This window comes from Peromyscus californicus, unplaced genomic scaffold (assembly GCF_007827085.1).
Source record: "Peromyscus californicus insignis strain IS unplaced genomic scaffold, ASM782708v3 Scaffold_10__1_contigs__length_136768540, whole genome shotgun sequence".
Lineage (NCBI taxonomy): Eukaryota > Metazoa > Chordata > Mammalia > Rodentia > Cricetidae > Peromyscus > Peromyscus californicus.
In genome coordinates, this window is record NW_026294391.1 from 30746184 (window position 1) to 30768691 (window position 22508).

A 22508-nucleotide genomic window follows, 5' to 3' on the forward strand; every position below is an offset into this window, starting at 1 on the left:
GTGTCTCTAACAACAGACTTAGAGCTACATTGCAAAAAGATGTCAGCAGGTCATTCCTGGACTTCAATGGTCCAGATTATTCCTGTGCTCTCTATACAGATGTAGTTAGAACCAATGAGACATACACACACACACACACACACACACACACACACACACACACACACACACACACACACAAGGAGCCCACTACATAACAGGTTGGAACATAGAGAATGAGGTAGGGAGAGGGAAGAAATACATAGAGTAAGACAGCAGAAGAAGGATGGCATACTGCCAAGACAGAAGGGAGAAAGGAGGAGTCTTTTTTTTTATTTAAACCATATGTTACATATAGCAATACAGTTCACATACTAAGTGACAGGACTCTTTCAAACATTACAGTGACCTGCACAGAGGTACGAGGCAACACAGACAGTTAAATTGTTGAGAGTGTATGTTTGTGGTATGTGTACATGTGCATGTATGTGTGTATATAAACATATATATTACAGACTTTTCATTTCTAGCATTTCATGGTTTTCTATCCTTGTCCACAGCATGTCAGACACTCAAGAAAATTCAGTAATTTTCCCTTTGTATACATAATTCCAAGTGTCTTACCTTTTATTATAATGCTTTAGTCAAAGTAAATTACAAAGGAAACTAATTTCTTTAAAAGAAAAAAAAACAGTATTCTCCTGGTGATATTATCAAAGATTGCTTTAAAGTTAAAAGTCAATCATAAAACAACTGTTATCATTTCTTTTCTTAAACAGCATTTTTAAAAAATGTTACTATTAACAGTATGCTATACCCATCTGTTTGCTTTACTGTGTCAAAAAAAAAAAAACAAAAAACAAAAACAAAACCAAACCATGGCCCAGAAAGGGATTAAAAGAAATAAAAGGTGATTCCTTTGAAAAAATTGGGAAATTATACTTTTTTTCTTTGCAAAAAAATGACTCTATTTAAGAATCCATCCAAGTTATCCCTAGGGAAAAAGAAAGCAACAGAAGGGGAAGAGAATGGGGGGACAGCAGGGTTCCTGGCACCATCCCCCACAGTTTGCCGCATCCCAAATTTTCAAGAAGCCAACTTCAGACAGGAACGCCAATAGAGCTGACTGTATACGTCAGTACTAATTCACTGAGGCTCCCGACAACCAGAGTTGACATGATCCAATCATCCAGTCCCCTTGCTGACTATTTTAACTCCCTCCCTGTACTGTAGTTTCTGTCAACTCGACACAAGCCTATACATATCTGGGAAGAGAGAACCCTAAGTAAGGTGCCTCCATCAGACTGGCCTGTGTGCAATTGTGTGGGACATTCTCTTGATTAATGATTGATATGGGCTGTACCACCCCAGGTAAGTGGTCCTGGGTTGTAGTAAAAAAAGGCAAGCAAAGCAAACCATGGAGAGCAAACCAGTAAACAACATTCCTCCACTGCTTCTGCCTCTGCTCCTACTTGACTTCTTGCCCTGACTTCCCTCAGTGATGCACTGTGATATGGAAATGGAAGATTAAATAAACCTTTTCCTTCCCAAGTTGCTTTTGGTCATGGTGTTTATCGCAGTAATAGAAATTAAACTAAAACACCCCCTCACCCTGACAAAGGTGATGATGAGCAGATCAAATATCAGAGAGGAAGAAATTCAGAAAGGAAGGGAGACAGCTAAGTCTGGCCCATAAACCCCAACAAAGATAACAGAATGTACATGTAGCTGTCTATAAAGTTAAATGAACTATACGCTTTCATTTAGAATACCCTGGGGCAAAGTATAAGATCATATATACATTAAAACAATGACATGGAGCTGGGAAGATGGCTCAGTTGGTAAAGAGCCTATCACACATACATGAGGATCTGAGCTCAGACCACCAGCACCTATGTAAAAGCTTGGATCAGTTGAGCTGTCTGTAGTCCCAGCACTGGGGAAATAGAGACAGGCAGCCCAGGTGGCTCATGGGCCAGCCAGCTTAGCCAAATTGATACGTCCCAGGTTCAATGAGAGACTGTCTCAGAAATTAGGATGGAGAGCAATCAAGTCGACACCTAAGGTCGACTTCTGCTCTCCACACATGCACACACCCACACTGACATACAGTATACATATATATACACAAAATAATAACGGTAACAACAACAAAATGATGACATCAAGTCAAAGCCTCCCCTTGCCCTGGACACATTCTCCCACTTGTATCTTGTGGTATACAAGCAAATGAGAACAATCCTGGTGTTCCCTCTTCAAATAGTTACAATATGATTGGCTCTCTGTGAGTTCGAGACCAGCCTGGTCTACAGAGCGAGATCCAGGACAGGCACCGAAACTATACAGAGAAACCCTGTCTCAAAAAACCAAAAAAATAAAAAATAAAAAACAAAAAATAAAAAATAAATTCATATATGAGTACTGCATTTACATCATTTCTCCAACTTCTCCTGTGTCCCTCCTATGCACTCTCAAATTCACAACCTCTCCTTCTCTAGTTGTTGTTACATATATACATTCATGCAGGGCTATATAAAAACCACAACTGTATATACGCATACAACCTGCTGCATCCCTTTAGTGTTGCTCTCATGTATATGTGTTCAGAGCTGCCCACTGGGACTGGATAAGCTAACAGGGGCTCGTCCCTGGAGAAGACTGAGGCTCCCTCCCCCGGCAGCCATGAATTGCCCTAACAGCTTCTTTTCACACAGATATGAAGATTGCGGCCCCCTGACAGTTTTCCTTTTGCTACCTTTTCTCAACAGAGTGGATGCATCTGAGTTCAAGTGTACAAGTCCTTCAACAGGTCAAATTGTCTCGAAGAAGAATGAGCTTGTAGCTTCCTCCTTCGGGGAGTTTACAATCAGATTATGTTTAAAATGGACCCACTATGATACTTCCCTTAACACTCCTCACAGGTTATACTTGAAGGAGCCAACAAGTCTCTCCACCTCTGCTTCCTTCATGTGTTTGTGTGTACATGCATGTGCACACGCACACACACAAAGATAATTTACATATGTGTATATGTATGTATACATATGTGTATATACACATGCATGTACATTGTGAGGTACTATCCAAGTTAAGGGGTTTTTGTTTCTAAAATGCTCTGTTTAAACATCCTGCATTTTAGAATTTCGACTGACCCACCTTCTCAAAGCTAGAAACTGATATACACTTATTATTCTCTTACTGTTTTCAATTATTAGACTACACAAGAGAGATTATGAGTCAAAAGTTAAAATCTATACATCAGCAATCTTAAGGAGAAAGAGATTCCATTTACAAAAGGCAACAATGAGTCCCTGCTTAGGACTAACTATATCAGAAGGAAGCATGGTGCGGCAGGTAAAAGTCAGACACGTGACTGAAGTGGATGGCCAGGATCAACTGTTTAGAATTTGGGATCAGAGATGGTTTTGATTGCAAGGATTCATCTCCTGCAATGTTTGGAAAGAAGTATATGGGAGAGAAGATTTCCATTTGTATATTTGCACCTAAAGATAATCTGTATAATAATATAAAACTCATAAGCAAAAAGTTGGGAAAATGCCCATTTTTTTCAATATTGCCTTCTAACTTCAATAAGATTGAAATCAAAATCTTGAGATTTTTTTTAACTTGATCACATGAATTTATGATAAACCAATAGCAATGGTAAAAACTTTGATTGGTGTCTCTCTGTGTGTGTGTGTGTGTGTGTGTGTGTGTGTGTGTGTGTGTGTGTGTGTGTACATGCATGCTCATGGGCATGCACAGGCTTACATGTGCACCTATGTATATGGAGGAAGTCAACCTTGTTTTTGTCAGGAAAGGTCTGTCAACAGCCTGGAAGGAACCAACTAGGCTAGACTGGTTGGCCAGAGATCCCAGAGGGCTCTACCTATTTCTGCCTCCCCAACACGAGGATTACAAGTGCATGCAACCACATGTGGATTTTTTTAAAATTTGGATTTTCAGGATTAAACTCAGGTCCTCACTTTACTGACAAGCCATCTTCCTAGCCCAAGATAAAACATTTTCTCCAAGTGGGGAGTGATAAAAGAAAAGATAAAACCGTGTTATGCTACATATTAAGAGGTATTATAAAGCCACACAATTAACTACGGTGATGCAAGAATGTTGAGACAAATTAAGGGCATTAGACTAAAGGTCCAGGGAAATAACAGTATAGAATAAATGAACTATCAAAAATACTTGGGGAAGAGCTGTACTGTTTTACAAATTATCCTCGAAAAGTGTCCATTTCAAATTATTAATCAATTTGTATAGTAATGCCATATATTGAATATTCTATGCAGATAAAAAATTGAAATTAAAATGAAGCTAGTACAAAAATAGCTGAGAATTTATTTAAAAGAACTACGAAGTATCAATACACAATCTATATGAATGCCTCCATACATTAATTGTATAGAAATGTAATGTTTGTATATATTAAAATAAATGGAAATAATGAATCAAACTAGGAAGAAAAATGAGCCATGAGGGACAAAGGGGTAATACACTATTAAGAAAAATAGATCTTTATATAAATAGCAAAGACTACTAATGAATGACAGAAACAAAAATATTCAAACACTCTCACAATTAGAAAAATTCAAGCTTAAAACATTACAAAGCATCCCCTGCTTCCAGTGGGGGTGTAGAACAGTTGCAAGCATCAGGAAATGAACCCGGTAACAATGGATCAAAGTTCCCTAGAATGAATGCACAGTTTGGTCTGGTAATTCCACATCTAAGCATCTTCCCTAAAGAAATCATCAGCGCTGCAGATAAAAACTTATGAGCAAAAATAGCCAACAGAGTTAGTAACAATGGCAAGACAAATTGGAAACGTAAATGGGATTCTTGCCTTTCCAACACAGGCTCTCTCCAGGAAGCTCTGAATGGAGAATATAAGAGCTTTGCCTTTTGATTTACAGGCAATCTCATTTTTTCTCTCTCAAGAAATGAACAATAGGAGGCCACAGTCAGTTCTCTGCCCTTCTCGAATCGATTATCTAATATTTAGGTCATCTCTAGCAAAACAGTGTCATTTTGATCCCCCAGACTCACTATCTCCTAGGCAACTGATTGAATAAAAAAATATAAAGCCTCCCTGAGAAATATATTATTTTAAAAACTTAAATAAAAGAAATGGCATACCATGTCCCTCAGCTGGGGGGATGGGGAGTAGCAGTATGGAAAATAAAAAAGGCAGAGAGACAGCCAGGAACCACTAAGGAACTGCACTTAACACCACTTTATGTGTTGATTTTCTGCTTTAACAGCTTCATTGAGATATAATTTATGTAACGTAAAAATTCACCCTTTTCAAGTATATAATTAAATGGGTTTTATATATTCACAGGATGATACAGCCAACCCACCAATCTAATTTTGGACCATTTCCATCATCCCTAAATGAAACCTCATGTTCATTAGCAGGTGCTCTCATGCCCATCCCCAAGGTCTAGGCAAATATTAATCAACTTTCTGTCTCTAGGAATCTGTTTATTCTGGGTAGTTCACATAAATGAAATCAAATAACATGTGGTCCTGTGTGTGTGGCTTCCTTCATTCAGCATCAGCTTTTGGAGGTTCATCCATGCTTTAGTATGTACCAGTACTTCATTCATAATGATGGCCTAATAATATTCCACTGTATAGATGGACCAAAGTTTGTTCATTCATTCATTCGTCAGCTGCTGAACATCTGCGCTGTTTCTATTTGGGGATTATTATGAATAATGCTGCTAGGAATAATCAAGTACAATGTATATATGGACATGTATGTTCTCAGTTTTCCTGGGCATCAATTTCTGGATTACATAGAAACTAGAAGTTTGTGGAACTGCAAAACTATTTTTTCCAAAATGGCTATACCATTTTATAGTTCCATCAATAATGTACCAATTGTTCATAATATTCCCTTATAACTCTTTGCATGTCTCCTAAGACTTTAATTTCTCATATGGGGATTTAAATCTTTCTTGATCACTGTAATTAAATGTTGATCAATTTTGTCAACCATTCCACAGAACCAACCTTTCTTTGTATGTTTTGTTTGATCTCATATATTTGAGGCAGCCTTAAACTCAAACTATGTAGCCCAGGATAACCCTGAATCCCTGATTTTCCTGGCTCCATTTACTAAGTACGAAGATTACAGATGTGAGCCACCATACCCAGCTAAGAACCAACTCCTGCTTGGTTGATTTTTATGGTTTTTTTCCTAGTCTCTATTTCATTGCTTTCCACTGGAATCTTTGCTCTTCTTTCTGCTGTTCATTTTGGCTTCCTCTCCTCACTCTTTAAAGTACAAAGTTAGGTTGCGTATTCACGATGCCTTCTTTTTAAATACAGACATTAACAACTGTAAACTGCAGGCAATTCATTTTTATGTTATCTTCATTTTGTTCATTTCAAAGTATTTTAGAATTGGTGAATTCTTTGACTCATTGGTTATTCAGAAATATTCTGTTTAATTTCCATAGATTTACAAATTTCCCCAATTTCCTTCTGTTGTTGATTTATAATTTAATTCTATTATGGTCAGACAACATGCCTGGTATGATCTGAATTTTTTTTCAAGTTTATTGAGATTTCTTTTACAGCCAAGCATCTGGTCCATCCTGGAGAATGTTCCATGTGCATCTGATGACTGGCTGCTTTGTGGAAAGAACACTCAATTACTATTTTTCATAAATCTCTAATTTTTCCCCAACATCCTGGGAGACTTACTAGCAGTTTATCATGTTTAGTAATGACTACACTATCTATTCAGTGATTGCACCTTAGTTCATGGCCTCTCCTCATCCCAATATCTATTCATGTTCTCTCTCTCTCTCTCTCTCTCTCTCTCTCTCTCTCTCTCTCTCTCTCTCTCTCTCTCTCTCTTTCTGCATGAGTGTATGTATATGTGTTTTCATGTGAGTTCATGTGGAGTTCATGTATGTGGAGGCCAGAGGATAACCTCGAGAATATTCCTCAGGTACCAGCCACCTTGTTTTATAAACAGGTCTGGAATGCTTACCAGCATGGAACTTTTCAAGTAGATTAGGCTGGCTAGCCAACGAGCCCCAGGATTCCACCTGTCTCTCTTTCCCCAGCACTGGTATTAAAAGTGCATGTCACCATCCCAAGCTGTTTTACATGGGTTCTGGGCATTGAAATCAGGTCTTTGTGCTTGCAAGGCAAATGCATGATTGACTGAGCTATCTCTGCAGCCTAACACCTATTCTCTTCCCGTATTTTTAATACTCAAAACTGTCCAGGGAATTAACAAAGAGTCGTAGCTTTGGGTTAATGATGGAACACCTGGAAAACAGATGAAGTATGTAACCTGTCTCAAGTTCCACAGACACTGCAGGTGCCGCAGGAATAGAGCGTGGGGCCTTCCAACAGCCACTCTGCAGCAAGGCCCCGCTGCTAGACTCATAAATGAAATGCAGGCCAGTCCCATCCCACTCCATCCCTGCCCACACTCTTTCTCATGCACAGGAACACATGAGGGAAGCTGCTGGCTGCTCTCTTACTGTTTTCTCATGGGAAAACCACGGGCAGCCCACCTGGTACTGCAGCTGGGAACGCTGCTGTCTGCCTGCCATGGGTTAGCAACACAGGATGCGAAATGTCTTCATTGTGCACAACTGCCTCAAGGCTTCCCAAGAACAAAATTCCAAGAGTCCAAAGACTAAACTGAGGCTGCAGAAGGCATCAAGGAGATGTGTGATGAGTAGGCTGTGATGATAGGTCAGTAGGTAGGAAGTAGAAGAAAATGCCCCTACTCCGGGACCTACTGAGGCTAGCTGTTGCTCCCACACGAGACAACAAATGCGGCCGACACTTGCATACTGCCTACCCCATCTCATCACTCCTCCTTGATCTCCTCACTCTCCTTCCAGAAAAAAAAAGTCTCTGTGGAAATGAGGCCTCCACTCAGAGCTTAACAAAGGTCAGTCTTCCAGATCTAAGGGGTAGCCTTTAGGGTCCCCAGGCAGATGCACTCTGTGTACTTGCCTGTCACATCAGTATGTAGGTCTTTATACCAATGACCTCCCATAACTTTAGTAACTGTATGATTTCAGAACTTCTCAAAGGCTGCTTATGTGGGCTTTCCGCATAGAATCACATGTGGATTTATTCCTAAATTCAAAAAGGCAGCCTCTTTCACAAATATGTAGGGATTGAACAAAGCTATTTGTCGTGTACACTCAGGGGTTTAATGGTACCAAGAAAACCCATGATTTTCTTTCCATTGAAGCAAAAGATGAAAGTAATGAGATATACAGCTAGTATGGGCCTGAATGATTGTACAAAGCACCCTGGACTTTCAGTTCGATGCTGACACTAGTCTTAGGTAGGGAATGATCAAGCTCACAGATCACTAGGTCAGGCCTTACTCAATCCAACTCTCAGGCCAAAGCCCAGCCTACAGACACCTTCTCAGACACAAGGACCCAAGACATTACTGGGGGCCTATTGAGAGGTTCCTTTCAGCTTGTCACTTGCAAAGCCCAAACACTGAGCTCCTAGTTTCACATTAGTGACATCTATCTCCGGTTTCATGGCCACCAGCTTTAGGAGCGCCGTCAGCCACTCCTCTCTTCTCCACTCAGACTTAAAATTCACCGGGTCTTGGCTTACAGACCCTTAGCAAAGCCCTTGGCCTGCATATGGGAGTCCAGCATATCTCAGAGCAGAGTCCCAGCTAGTACTCAGAAAAACAATCACAGATAAGCAGGTTTCCTTACCGTGGGACATCTGAGAGGATGGAATACATTAATGTGTTTGTCAGTCCTTAAGAGGGTGCTAGTACTACAGCTGAAATACAATCAGAGAGGTAATTTCCTCCCCCTCTTTGTACATCTATCTCATCTCATGCCTCTCTTGTGAAGCATTTCCTAGGGCTGAAACTCTACACAACACACACTGGAAATGCTAGCCTGGCTTCTATCTGAATATGTCATACTTGTTGCAAGGTTGCCTCCCTAGCAGATAGAAATACACAAGAGTACTACATTTTACAACATAGCTGATGTGTGTGTGTGTGTGTGTGTGCATGCATGTGTGTGCATGCAGGTACACATGCACATGTGTGCACATGTATATGGAGGCTGGAGGTCAACATCAAGTATTATCCTTTATCACCTCTCTACCTTGTTTGTTTGTTTGAGACAGGATCTCTGTATCCCTGACTGACCTGGAACTCACTATGTGAACCAAGTGACCCTCAAACTAATATAAATTCACCTGCCTTTTCCTCAGGGGTGCTAGGATTAAAGGCAGGTGCTACCACATTCAGCTCTACCTTGCTTTTTGAAACAGCATCTCTCATGGAACCTGGAGCGCCCTGATTCAGCTAGACTGACGGGCCAGCAAGCCCCAGAAATCCTTCTTTCTCCAGCACTGGAATTACAGGCATGTACCACCATGCCCTGCTGTTACACGGGTGCTAGGAATCCAAACTCTGATCCTCATGCTCACTGATGGAGCCACATTTCCAGTTCTAACACAGCTTATTCAGACAAACAAGAGTACTCAGGTCTAGGAAAACTAAGGACTCTATATGATGGCGCAATATAATGTAAGCCAGACCTGTCCTCAGAGCACAATGTATGGACTGGATTATGTCAGTTTCAGCACTCTATAGCATTGGGAATTGTCAGCTCCTCTGAAGAGCAAACTTCAGCTGTGCCCAGTGACATAGACCCTGACTTTTCCAGGCTAAGGCTTCATTGCCAGAAATACGATAAAATCAAACAGGAAGTTATATGCATATGCTGTGCTTTCTGCAGAGGGTTGATATGATGGTTTGAAAGAAAACAGCCCCCAAAGGGAGTGGCACTATTAGGAGGTGTGGCCTTTTTAGCGGAAGTGTGTCACTGTGGGGGCGGGCTTTGAGGTCTCTTTTCTCAAGCTTCACTCAGTGTGAGAGACAGTCAACTTTCCATTGCCTGCAAGATGTAGAACTCTCAGCTCCAACACCACGTCTGCCTGCATGTCACCATGCTCCCTGCCATGATGATAATGCACTGAACCTCTAGAATTGTAAGCTACAAGCTCAATTAAATGTTTTCCTTATAAGAGTTACTGTGGTCATGGAGTCTCTTCACAGCAATAGAAAACCCAAACTAAGACAGTTGGGAACTCTAAATGCATTTTCCCACAGGAATTGTTATAAATAGTGATTAATTCCCAGACTAATCCACAGGTACAGCTGAAATAAGGCACATCAGCAATTTTACTAACAAAACTAAAAAAAAAAATGAAATTTAAAAGCAGACATTTTAACTTATCAAAATAATCATGGTCAGTAACATCCCAAGTTGGGACGATTCGAACCAGGCAAGAAGAGGCTGCACTCACAATTTACAAGGCAACACGAGGGCAGCAGAGACAGACAGCTGGCCGTTTGCTTTTATCTATCACCTGCTGGCAACTGAAAACAACACAAGTAATAAAAAATATTGCTCCTTGGAGGAAACACAGATTCAACAAGATAGGAAGAAGTAATTAAGAGTACTTGGAGCTATGAGGAGAAGACTTTGGCTCACCTACAGGGATTTCAGCAGCATGATTCTTTGTTTTGTCCAAATTAATATCTATACCTAAATTCATGCCTATAGGTGTCTCTGGTTTTTTAATAGTTATCAACAAGAGCTGGGTGTGATGGCTCACACCTGTAATGCTAGCACTTGGGAGGCTGAGGGAGCAGGATTATCATAAGTTCGAATCCTGCTGAGCCACACAGTGAGTTCTAGGCCAGCTTGAAATACAGTGTGAGACCTTATTTCAAAACAAAGAAACAAAATTTATCAAGAATCCTGATCAGTATATACATGCATGTCATATTTGACACTCTGGAAGGCAGGCTGGCTGAGAACTCAGAGATCCACCTTCCTCTGCCTCCCAGATGCTGGGATTAAAGGGGTATGCCACCACTACCTGGCTTTATATAATTCTTAATTGAAAAAAATCTTGGTTAGTGGGGGGTACCGCAGGTAGAACAAGGATCGTGAACCAGATTCTATGAATCCAATTAGCAAATTTTAGACAGGAAAGCAGGGGGCCGAAGGGAATGTTTACAGACTGTGAGAAGCTGTGGGTCTGAGGTGGAAAAAATGAGAACACTGAGTCAGGGAAGTCAAAGGCATCCTCAAAGGAGACCAAGAAGAGATGTTTCCTAGAAAAGCCACCAGGTGGAGCCACCACTTCAAACCCATATCAAATGTCTTCTAGAGACTGACTTGGGTAGAAACCCAGTATGAGTGTGGTGGAATAGCTATTACTCTTTGTAGTGTTAATGCCTTGGGGACAGGACACAGGGGTAAAGGGGGATATATAATAGAAGAAAAATTCAAACTAACAATTTTGTCATTGACTTGCACAGAAGTCGTGTAATAGCAACAATCCTCCGCAGAGCTTCTTTCTATCCCTTTCTCCAGGTGTAACCCTAGGCTGGACTTGTAGTACTACACAGTAATGAGTGAGCAAGGGTAACAGATTCTCTGTCACCAACCTAACAGAGGCTCCCACAAAAGCATCCCAGAAATACGGCCAGGGCTAGCAGTTAAAAGGTATCAGAATGAAGACCTCTGGAAAAAGACTGTAAATGCATGCACAGATTGATATATATATATATATATATATATATATATATATATATATATATATATATATATATATATATATATATATATCAGATGTGCATGTTTATGAAGTGACTCTCTTTCCTACTCCCTTACTTCCAAGTTCTCATTTCCCCTGGGAAAGATCAGCTCTGGTGATAACCAATACCTTCCACACAATAGCTATACCTTCTGTCAGTCCATAGACGCCAGCTCTCCAGGGAAAATCAACAGCGGGTTTAAAAACTCCAAGGGCAGTCTGACCCGAAATGGCACATTTTCAGATACCTAGTCAGCCACAGGGAAACGCACATTTGAAAGGAAAAAGCCTCGTTTCTACCAGCAAAGCCCCAGGTTCTGCCTAGACCTTAATAACAGATTACCAGGAGCCAAATGAGTTACTCTGTCTGGTCTGGTTTGGTTTTGTTGTTTCCCAAAGCTGAGGACAGAATCCAGCTTTAAGCATTCTACCACTGAGCTAAATCCCCAAACTCACATTTTCTTTATTAAGGATGCACTTTTTGTATCCTTTGCTTACAGATAATTTCCAACAAAGAACCCAAGACCTTCAAGATCCGCGCCACCAGCCAGGCATGATGGAACATGCTTGTAATCCAAGCATTCAGGAGGCGGAGACAAAGGAATCTCTAGTGAACTTGAGTCAAGCCTGTCTCAAAAACTATTTTTCCATGCCATTGAGTCTCTGAGCCATGATGTGCTTTCCATGCTAGCGTATGCATATTTACACACATATGCACATGCTCTAACCCTCTCCCAAAGTCTCATGAATCAGTCCAATGGACACCTTGGTATATTACCCCAGGCAGCCAAGGTAAATGATAAAAAAAGTGGAAGCTTAAAAAAAGATTACATTTCCCTTTCGGAAAAAAAGTGACAGGGGAGAGTGGTCACTCGGCCAGATCTGTTTAGGGACTGGAATGACCACTTCTGATACAAGTTCAATTTGCTGGAGAGCTCCAGGTAGTAGTCCCAAATGGAGAGCACTTCTGTGTGGCAAATCTGAGGCCCACATGAACGTCAAGGACATGCAAGCAACACCCATCCACATGCATATGAATCTGAAGGTTCCCATGCTGATTTCTAAAGCAACAGTGTGTCACCAGAGGCAGAGAGTTTATGGGTCCTTCCATTAAGGAAGGCTTTTGAGTCAGATCTGTCAAAAAGATTAAATGTATCAGAGCAGAACCCACAGAGCAATGTTCTATAAAGTCAGATCCACATACCAGTTCAGGATGCAGCCCTGCCCCCATCCTAACCAGAATCTCATGTGAGACAGATGAGCTCACCTCACAGCATCAGAGCTAGACCTGTTACCAATAACATCTTTAAAACTGTCAGGTCGTTCAGCATTTATCTCTGGAAGGGGTACTAAAGTGCAAATGCATAACCTTAAATAAAGATGGTAAGAAGCAGTTTATCTTTCAGAAGGCAGATGCCAAAGTAGCAGAGCGGCTTAAAAAGATGATTATAAAACACAGTTTGTATCAGGAGAGCATAACAATAACAGTAGTAATAGCAAAGAATAAGAAATGCACAAAATACAATAGACACTTACCAAACACTGAATTCATGATAAACTGGAAATAGAAACAAGGACACATAAAGCCAACCAGAAACCCACCGAGTGGCTTGACATTAAGAATGACAAAAGTAAGTAAGAGATATACCCCACCTGTTCTTTAGAAAGATGTAAGAAATGGCCAGGGCTTTCTCAGTGTCTCCAGTGTGGCACCCAGCCTGGAGTGCTTACAGGCGGGACTGCCTGCTGCTTGGCTAGTCTTTGTAGCAGCCCAGGCACGGGGTCGGGTGCATAGTGGGCATGCAAATAAACACACGCTAGAGAGTGTTCACTGGTGTTCACCAAAAAGTTAAAAAAAAAAAAGGAACAATGTCCAAAATCACAGGCAGCAAGGAGGAGGATTCTGAGGCACAGTTTTCCCCCGTGGCCTGTTAATGATGGAGGCCAGAACCCTGGCATAAAACTGGGTCTTCACCCAGGCCAGTGAATATGAACTAGAGTCTACATATATAATCTGTCACGTGGACAGAGTTCATCAGGAATTCCTTCTACAGATGAAAGCAAATGGTTTTTGTTTTGTTTTGAATTGAAGTAGAAAAGAGCATTCAGATGGACAAAACCAAGTGCTCATCTTTAAAAACATATTCGCTAGTGACTGTGAAAACTTCGTTTTATTCAATTTTGCTTCTCAACCCATGTTTTTGAACATTTTTAAGAAACATTCCCTTTACCCATTCATGTTCCAATTTAGCAGGGCCCATCATTCTTCTGTATGGGTTTAATGGAAAAGAAATTACAAAATAAGAAGTCACTTTCAAGTAGTTTTGTCTGGGCCCAAAGTTCTGTCACTGTGACCAAGAGGTAGGTACACCTGCCTGACACTGCAGTACCCCAGATGGGCAGCTGACTCAGGCTCTCAAGCCAGCTGGGGTGACTGGCCTTCTCTGTGAACTTCAGCTGCAGTGTTCTTCTTCTTCTCAAACAATAGACCCAAAGAGTCATTCCTGTCCCTCCATAAAGCAGCCTTAGAAACTTTGAATGTCACAACCGGACTGTCACAAAGTGAGGCATGTCACAAAATGTAGTAACAGCTAGATATAACTGGGTAAACTCCTTCAGCTAAGGCTGTCTTGAGCTCAGGCCCCAGTGACGTGGCTCAAGTTCAGAGTCAGAGCCAGAATAGAATGGACTCTTTCTTCATTAAACCGATTCCAGGCCTGAATCAAATGACAAGGCTCACACAGAAAGAAAAGAGCCCTGCCATCTTTGACTAGGTTGAAGGAAATTTGTGTTTCTGCTAAAATTTTCACAGGGTTCCAAGGTGGGATTACAGGGTAGATTCACATACCTGAAGAAAAATCCCACATTAGCAAATCCAAAGAGATTTTCAAACCCTAAGAACAAGTTCCTCCCTTAATCATAGCTATAAAGATACTGACAGAGCACAGCATCCTAAAGGCTTTAAGGACAAAGCTTGATGGAAACAAAAGGGGAAGAGTGGACTTCAAGAACTCGAAAAACTTACACAAGTGTTTAGGGGGAACTAGAAAGACCTCCCACAGATTTTAGCTTCTGATTTTTGCTTTGAGGGGGAGGGGTGTGGTTTTTTTTTTTTTAATTGATTTTGGGTGGGAAAGAAATGTAGCTTTTGAGATCAGTACAATGAACTATTTATCTGGCCTGACAAGGCCAATCAGTCTCCACCACACACACTGATTATTATAAGGAGGGGCAAAATACTGTTAGTCTTAATGGGATGGGGGAGGACCAAAGAGCACCCACACTGGTGCACAATGCTTCCCTTCAGCTGGGAACTGATGTTTGGCCCAGGTGACCCAGTAGGTCAGCGGGAAGCCTGGAACAGAATGGAGACAGCTGTTACAGGCTTCCCAGTTACAGGATGCCTTTGCTTGTTCAAGTCTCACAGTTCCTGGCATTTAGCATAGAAAAGTCCCAACTATCAAAGCCTGGTCTTAATCTGGCTGTAGCCTAAGGTAGAAGGCTTAAAACAGTCAAGTAAACTACCATTTGGAATTCATTTTTCTGGTGAACAAGAAATTCCATTTGGGGAACTTAAAGGCCAGAGTTTCAGTTCTAAAGAAACAATTATCTAAAAAGTTTTATTCTTTCATTGACTTAAAGTTCTCAGATAATTTCATTGAACCCATGCACATAATTACCTTCATTCTTTGCCTTAATTAATTCCTTCTCTTCTGAAATTAATTAAGTCTCTTATTGACTTTATAAAATAGTGGGGCTGACCAGAAAGACCTTGCTACTGGTCACTGTGTATGGAATGGCTGGACTTGAGAAGAGCCATCTGAAGGGGACAGCTTCCAGAAGCCAGAAAGAAGACTCACTGGATTCCAACTCTTAAATCCAAAGTCAAAGGCTCCTCTGGACTTGGGGAATCTATATGCAAGAATGGAGAGCTGAGCATGTCAGCTCAGGCCAGACATGGTGTCATGCCAGCACTTGGGAGAGTGAGGCAAGAGGATTAAACGTTCAAAACTAGCCTGGGCTAAATTTAAGGCCAGTCGGAACTATGTGGGACTCTGTCTCAAAACAACATTTTTTTCCTTAAAGAATTCAGGAAGCACTTTGCAAAGATTATAGTTTTACAGAAACATAAGCTAAATTCTTAAAAGGGGAAATCCCCAATTTTGATACAATGAGATTTAATAGAAGAAGAAGGGAAAGAAAGAAAATCCTATAGCTGCTAACCAACTTGGGCCACTAGCCAATATTTCATGTGAATAATTCAAAATAGGAAATGGACCCCAGAGCAGCTGGAAGGGGCAGTAGAAGAGGCAGGAAGGAAGAGAGACACAAAGCCAATGTTACCAGAAGTAGGATCAATGGGCAGTTTATTGGACAAATTCTCATGCTGTGTAAATTTTATGAAAGATTAGCTGTTCTTCCCTGTGGTTATGTAAACTTGCCTCTTTTTTCCCCTTGTTAATGGAACCCTTTGCTAATACATTTCTTCCTGCTGGTTTTGAACAGCTCTCAATTCCCTTTGAAGGATGCAATGAGCCCAGAAAAAGAGCAGCTGAAGTCTGACCTTGTCTGGGCATGCTCAGCTCACTGTGGGCCCTGGTTGACCCTAGGTCAGGAAGTGCTAAAAGTACCAAGTGTGCCCACAGTCCAGAACTGATTAGGGTCCTCTCTGGAATCTTAGGTTCTCTCTCACATCATTCAAAAAACAGTTCTGACCAGGGCAGATGGTAAACGAAGCAGTTTTCATAAGCTCGTACCGAAAGTGACTTGAGGTCTCAAAAGAAGGAAAACAAGCCTAGGACTGTTAAAGGTTTCTGGGCTAGATGATGCACTAGCTATGTCTTTGAACAATCTTCCTTACAAACACAGGGAGGCAGGGTCTGTGCTGGTGAGCTGTGCAGTTAGCAAGATAGACACTAATGGAGTCTACTTTGATTCAAAGGAGAGTAGGAGCAGACATCTCAGATCAGCCCGTACCTTACTGTTCTCTCGACTCACCTTTTATCCACACAAATAGGTAGGAAGGTTGAAGCTAAACCATTTACAAGTTTGCTCAACTTTTCTCTGAAAGATTTTATTAGTTCTTTTTCCTACAGAGTTACTAGGGGTGGGGGGGGGTGGGGGGGTGTGTGGTATGTGTACAAAATTTATACTGAAAATCAGAAAGACAAATTCCTCAACTTTTCAGCAATGCTCAATTTGACATCATACATACATGGGTTTCCAGATTCGCCCACGTGCAAGGGAGAAAGGTCCCCCCTTTGCCATACCTCGCTTATTGGTTCTTAAAATGGTTTCAGAAGACAGCAAAGCGTTTCCACTGGCTACATCATGCACGGGCTTCTCTGGAGCTTTGTTGGAGAGAGGGTCTTTCTTCATATCTTTCTTTATTTCCTGTTAGGACATAGAAAGGGAAGAGATTATTTATAGTTTGAAGTTTTGGGGTGCCTCTTCATCCCTCTGGAAATGAACAATAATAATGACACAAAGGCACAACAGATTATTTGACAAATACCATTGTCTGAATTTGTGTAGTTTCTTTCTTATATTCGTTAAAGAAACACCTAGTCCTATAAAATAGAATAGTGCCCAGTATAGTAAGGTTACCTTATATGACTGGGGCCATTCCATGTGAACATCAAGAGACTGACTGAAATATAAGCACCACCATATAACTCTAAATTATGGCTTCTTTCACTTTTTTCAACTATGACAAGCCCCAGCCAAGCACATGCCCCACTTCAAAAGCTTTGATTTCTATTCTTCTCAACAAAGGTTTAGAAAAACTACATCTGCAAATCACCACTATGCTCGTAATTATACTAAACTCAAAAGATGATTTAAATGCATTTGTAGTTCTCGAGTTCCTCTAGCTTTTGAATTCTTGACCAAACAAAGGGGATAAGAGCTAAATGACAGAAAAAAATAATGACTATCATTTTAGGTCAGCAAACTCCAGCCCATCATGCTAGTTTGTAAATAAAATTTCATTAGAACACAAATGCATTCATGTGTATTTTATGACTGGTTTGATGCCCCAATTCCAGAGTTGAGGAGATGTTACAGAGACAAAGCCTGAAACATCCAACCTTTCATAGTAAGTGTCTGCTGGCCTTCAGCTAGGTGGACTTCTACCAAAATTCATTTAAGGTTTGGCTCTTGGGAGCAGCAAGATGGCTCAGTGGATGAAGGAACTTGCTAAATGACCTGACTTCAACTCCTGGGACCCACATGGTGAAAGAAGAGAACCAATTCTAGAAAGTTGTCTTTAGATCTCCATATAACCAATCGATCAATCGATCGATCGATCGATGCAATTTTAAAGATCTGGATCTTGAGTCTAAGGCAATGGCTCAGTGTGTAAGAGTCCTTTACGTGCAAACATGAACACCTGAGCTAGACTCCCCAGCACCCAGGTAAAAAGCCTGCTGCTACTGCATATGCACCAATAACTCCAGCAACGTCAGGGGTTGGGGCAGAGAGGACAACTGCCAGGACTGGCTGGCCACCAGCCTAGCACCAGGTTCCATGAGAGACCCTAGAGCAGTGGTTCTCAACCTTCCTAATGCTGTGACCCTTTAATACAGTTCTTCGTGTTGTGCTGACCCCCAACCATAAAACTATTTTACTGTTACTTTATACCTATCATTTTGCTACTGTTATGAATTGTAATGTAAATACTGATATGCAGGATATCTGATATGTGACCTCCCAAAGGAGTTGCAACCCATGGGTTGAGAACCACCACTCTATATCAAAAGACTAAGGCAGAATGATAGAGCAGGACACAAGCATCCTCCTCTGGTGTCCACATTTCACATGTGTGTGCATACACAGAGAGGGAGGAGAGGAGAGCTCAAGCTGAATCTTTTAAACCCAATGCATGATTTAGTCACAGGCTGAATGTTCCTAACATAGAACATGAACTGCTCCAAACACCGAACTTTTGGAGCACTGACCTGATGTCACAAGTGGCAATTTCCACACCTGATCCCATGTGGTAGGTCACAGATAAGACAGAGGTACACTGAGAATGTGTATAAAATTACTTTCAGCTTATGTGTACATATGAGACAAATTTTGTGTTTAGATTTGGAATGTAACTGTAGGACATCTCATTAGGTAAATGCAAAGGCCTCCCCTCCAATCCTAAAACTGAAATGGTTCTAGTCCCAAGCACTTTGGATAAGGAATACTCAACATATACTTTATATTGCTTTAATAACTTGGATAATTCTTTGCAAAATCATTAATAGCCTAAAATGATACTAAGTAACACAAATACAGGTCTATACACAGGAATTCTTCCAAACCCAGCAAAATCATATCTATGCTTGTCTGAGCCCATGATCACACTAACTTAGGTACAAAACCAAAGCTTGGGAAGCCAGACCTGAAGCCTGAATGGCAGGAAGGACTCACAGATAAGGCTTGTGTGCTTTAAAAAACAGCAGGGTAAGAAATGGAGGTTGGTCCCCTCTACAAAATGAGTCAGAAGGCTGAGGTGGAAAGAAAACAACAAATGCTTGTCAAACACATTGCCTCCACCCCTAAGCCAATCGCTAGCTTTCTTCACAACAACCTCACCCTCTGTTGCTCCTTAACCAGGGCCCCACCGGAAACCAGCAACTGGGCTGGGGCCTTGCTGGGCTGAGAGTTTCAGCTGACATCCCTGAGCCCCACACTAGCAGCCGTACCTCTGCATATCACACCGAGTTGCTGGTGTGTGCCTGCACGCATGCATGTGTGTTTGTGTGTGTACAGGGACACCCACCTCAGCAGCCCCAGCACCTGCTACAACAGCAGTTGCTGGGGCTTCCTGCAGCCTCACAGGCAGATGGCATCAGAGAGGACAATCTGCAAACACTGTCTGCCTGAGCCCCATGATGGCTGCCAGCCGGCTATGGCTCTTGAAGACAAGGAGAGAAGCCACCGAATGCACTTGTTTCTCTAATAGTTGCCAACAACAGCCATCACCTTTGCCAGGGAGTAATCCCAAGACATTCAGTGGACCATGGTGTCGCCATGACCATTCACCATCAAGGGCACATATCTGGGGTGAGGTGAAAAGGACAACAAAGGTTGAGGTGCAAAACTGCTCCGCAGAAGTCTCAGAAGCCACGGGCCGGTGCTCTGGGCAGCATAACTTGAGCAGGCTGGCTGTAAAGGAGCAACCTACCAGAAGCAAGCAGAACAGAAAGACAGCACCAGAAGCTTGCCTTAGACACACCACATTCCTTTGTCATCCCCCCCACTTCCATGACTGTTCATATTCGACTACAGTTCTTAAGTTGTTTCTTAGGTAGAAGAAACTCACTTCTTTCTGGGGGGAAAAAAAACTGGGTACATGACAAGGCAGTGAACTCTGCAAGCTCCTCACCTGAATGATGCCTTGGCTCGGTGCAGCCTTTGGAAGGCCAATGCCTTCCTCCACCCACCCCTTCTCATGAAGAGGAGGAGGTCTACCCTATTTGGCCCCACATTATCTGTCCACTTACCCGGGCTGGAAAAGTCAGCATTTGTCCCCTATCTACCCAGTTCCTCAGTCTGCCTTGACCACTTCCTCTCTCTGTTTCTCTCTATTCTTCCTCTATTTTCTTGAAAAGAAAGATAAAAACAAAAGCCTTAAAGTACAAATGGCCAACACACTCATGACAAAAAGCTCAGCCATTAGTCATTAGGGAAATAGAAATCAAATTCACAATGAGATACCCCTTCAAATGACTAAGATATCTTGAAATTAAAGAAGTAGGAAGGGAGGGAGGGAGAGAGGGGGAGAGGGAGGAGGATGGGGGGAGGGAGAGGGAGAGGGAGGGAGGGAGGGATAGAGGGGGGGGAACAGGAACCGATAAGGATTTGGAGTACATGAAGCCCTTCTGTATGGCTGAAGAAAATGCAAAATAGTGGAAGACTGTGTAGTAGTTCCTCAAAGTTAAATAAAGAGCACCACAGGACCCAGCAACTCTACTCTTAGGAATCTACTCAAAAGAACTGAAAGCAAAGATGCAGACAGACAGGCCCATGCCAATGTTCCCACATTATATATAATACCCAAAATAAGGAAGAAACGCAAGGGTCATGAACAGATAAATGGATAAACAGATCGTTCTACATCTCTACAATGGAATATTACTCAGCCTTAAAAAATGAAGTTCTGATACACAATGCAACACAGATGAGCTCAGAAAACACGCTGAGTGAAATATGCGAGACACAAATGGACAAATACATGATTTCACTTTTATGAGGTCTTTAAAATAGGCAAATTGAGGAACTATGTTAGAGGCTACCTAGGAGTAGGAAAAAGGAAATGGGGAGTTATTATTTAATATTCATAGAGCTCCTGCTTGTGGCTTTGAGAATAGTGTTAACTGTTGTATGGCACTGTGAATGTTCTCAGCATCACCAGTTGTATACTGAAAGTTGAAATGACAGATTTGATATGGTTGTACACAATGTGCCAAAGCCCACCCTACGAGCTTTACCGAGTTAGCAGTGTCTCAGCTGTACATGAGTCCCAAGCACAGAATAATACAGCCAGAGAACTAATTAAATGAGCAGAATGCGAATCGCAGCTGACTAGCTTCAGGGCTCATCTCTCGGCTATGTTTCTCTGAGCTCTGCCTCAATTACAATGTCCACCTACCTCCAGTGTCTCCCAGTTTAGTCTCCACAACCCCACCAGGGATATTTCTAAAATAAATGTCTGATGTGTCATCCTCCTTCTGAAATCTCTGGTTGCTTCCAAAAGACCACAGGCCTAGCTTTTTCATTCAAAAACTTTTCAAATCACAGCAAGCTGTCAGTCTCCATGACTGCTTCTAGCTAGAAATACCTGGGATGCATGCTGTCCCCATGGCACCATTTGCCATGCAGACGCATTGAATTCTGACATCATAGGTTCCTATCAGGATGCTCTAAAATCAGATGATAAAGGTCCCAGTAACACAACTTGACTTGTAAAGTACTTTCACATACATGTTTCTCCTTGCTCCTCCTGAGACAGTCAGCAGGCAAGAATAAACTAAGGCACAAAGGTATAAAGAAGCAGAGCCACCACGGACACCTCTGACCTCCCCCAAAGAGCCAGTACCATGTCTTAGGGAGTGCACTTGAAAGCATTCTGCCTGAGGCTCCAGAGGTGACCAAAGCTTCTCTGCAAGCTTAAAGGATTCACTGGACCTCTACCCATAAACCAAAGATTATCTAGGCTCAAATCTACAGAGTCCTTTACCACGCACAAGAAATAACTCCTTTCTACAGACGAGGGTACACTTGGCACTAAAGTAACTCCTGCCTGCCAGATGGAACAGCCACACCTGGAGCTCTCCGAGGTTCTGAGCCAAGGTTGCAGGACTCTGAATTTCCCCCAGGCTGGGTATTCATGGTCCCACATTCTTAGTCTCAGCTTTGTGACAATTAAGCCCACTTGTTAAAATGCTAGGTATTACTATCTCAGAGGTAGAGGCTACATCCTGGTGCAGAACTATGAGCTACAAAGGCTTTTAAGGATTCATATACACATGCCATCATGTATTAATTAGCCATGACAGTACCATTCAAATACAGTACAAGAGGTATCTGCAAACCTCTTTAGATGGCAAAAGAAACCCAGATTCTCTTCACCTCAAATCTGGTGCCTTAACAATGGAAATAGGACATGTACAGCAAAACTAAGGCTATCAATAAGATAGCAATACTGCAAAGTTGAACCTCCGAGGTCTACCTAAGAGAAGGAAATGGAGAACTCCCCCACATTATCTCTGCTCCCCAGAGGCACTGGACTGTGCAGAGTGGAAATGGCTGACCCACATTCAGAGGATAAACAGCGCCAACCATGTTAATGTAGTGAGAATTTTTCCATGACA

The 22508-nt window shown here is 41.8% G+C and overlaps 1 protein-coding gene across 8 annotated transcripts in view; it reads right to left on the bottom strand.

Annotated features, from left to right (window-relative positions):
• The window catches only part of Sh3kbp1 (SH3 domain containing kinase binding protein 1), a 343879-nt gene that overhangs the window by 200573 nt on the left and 120798 nt on the right, over positions 1–22508 (bottom strand). For all 8 annotated transcript variants that reach the window (XM_052726292.1, XM_052726149.1, XM_052726364.1 and 5 more), the window contains one exon: positions 16911–17034. In XM_052726292.1, the coding sequence (XP_052582252.1) occupies positions 16911–17034 (124 nt within the window). The remainder of the gene's footprint in view (positions 1–16910; positions 17035–22508) is intronic.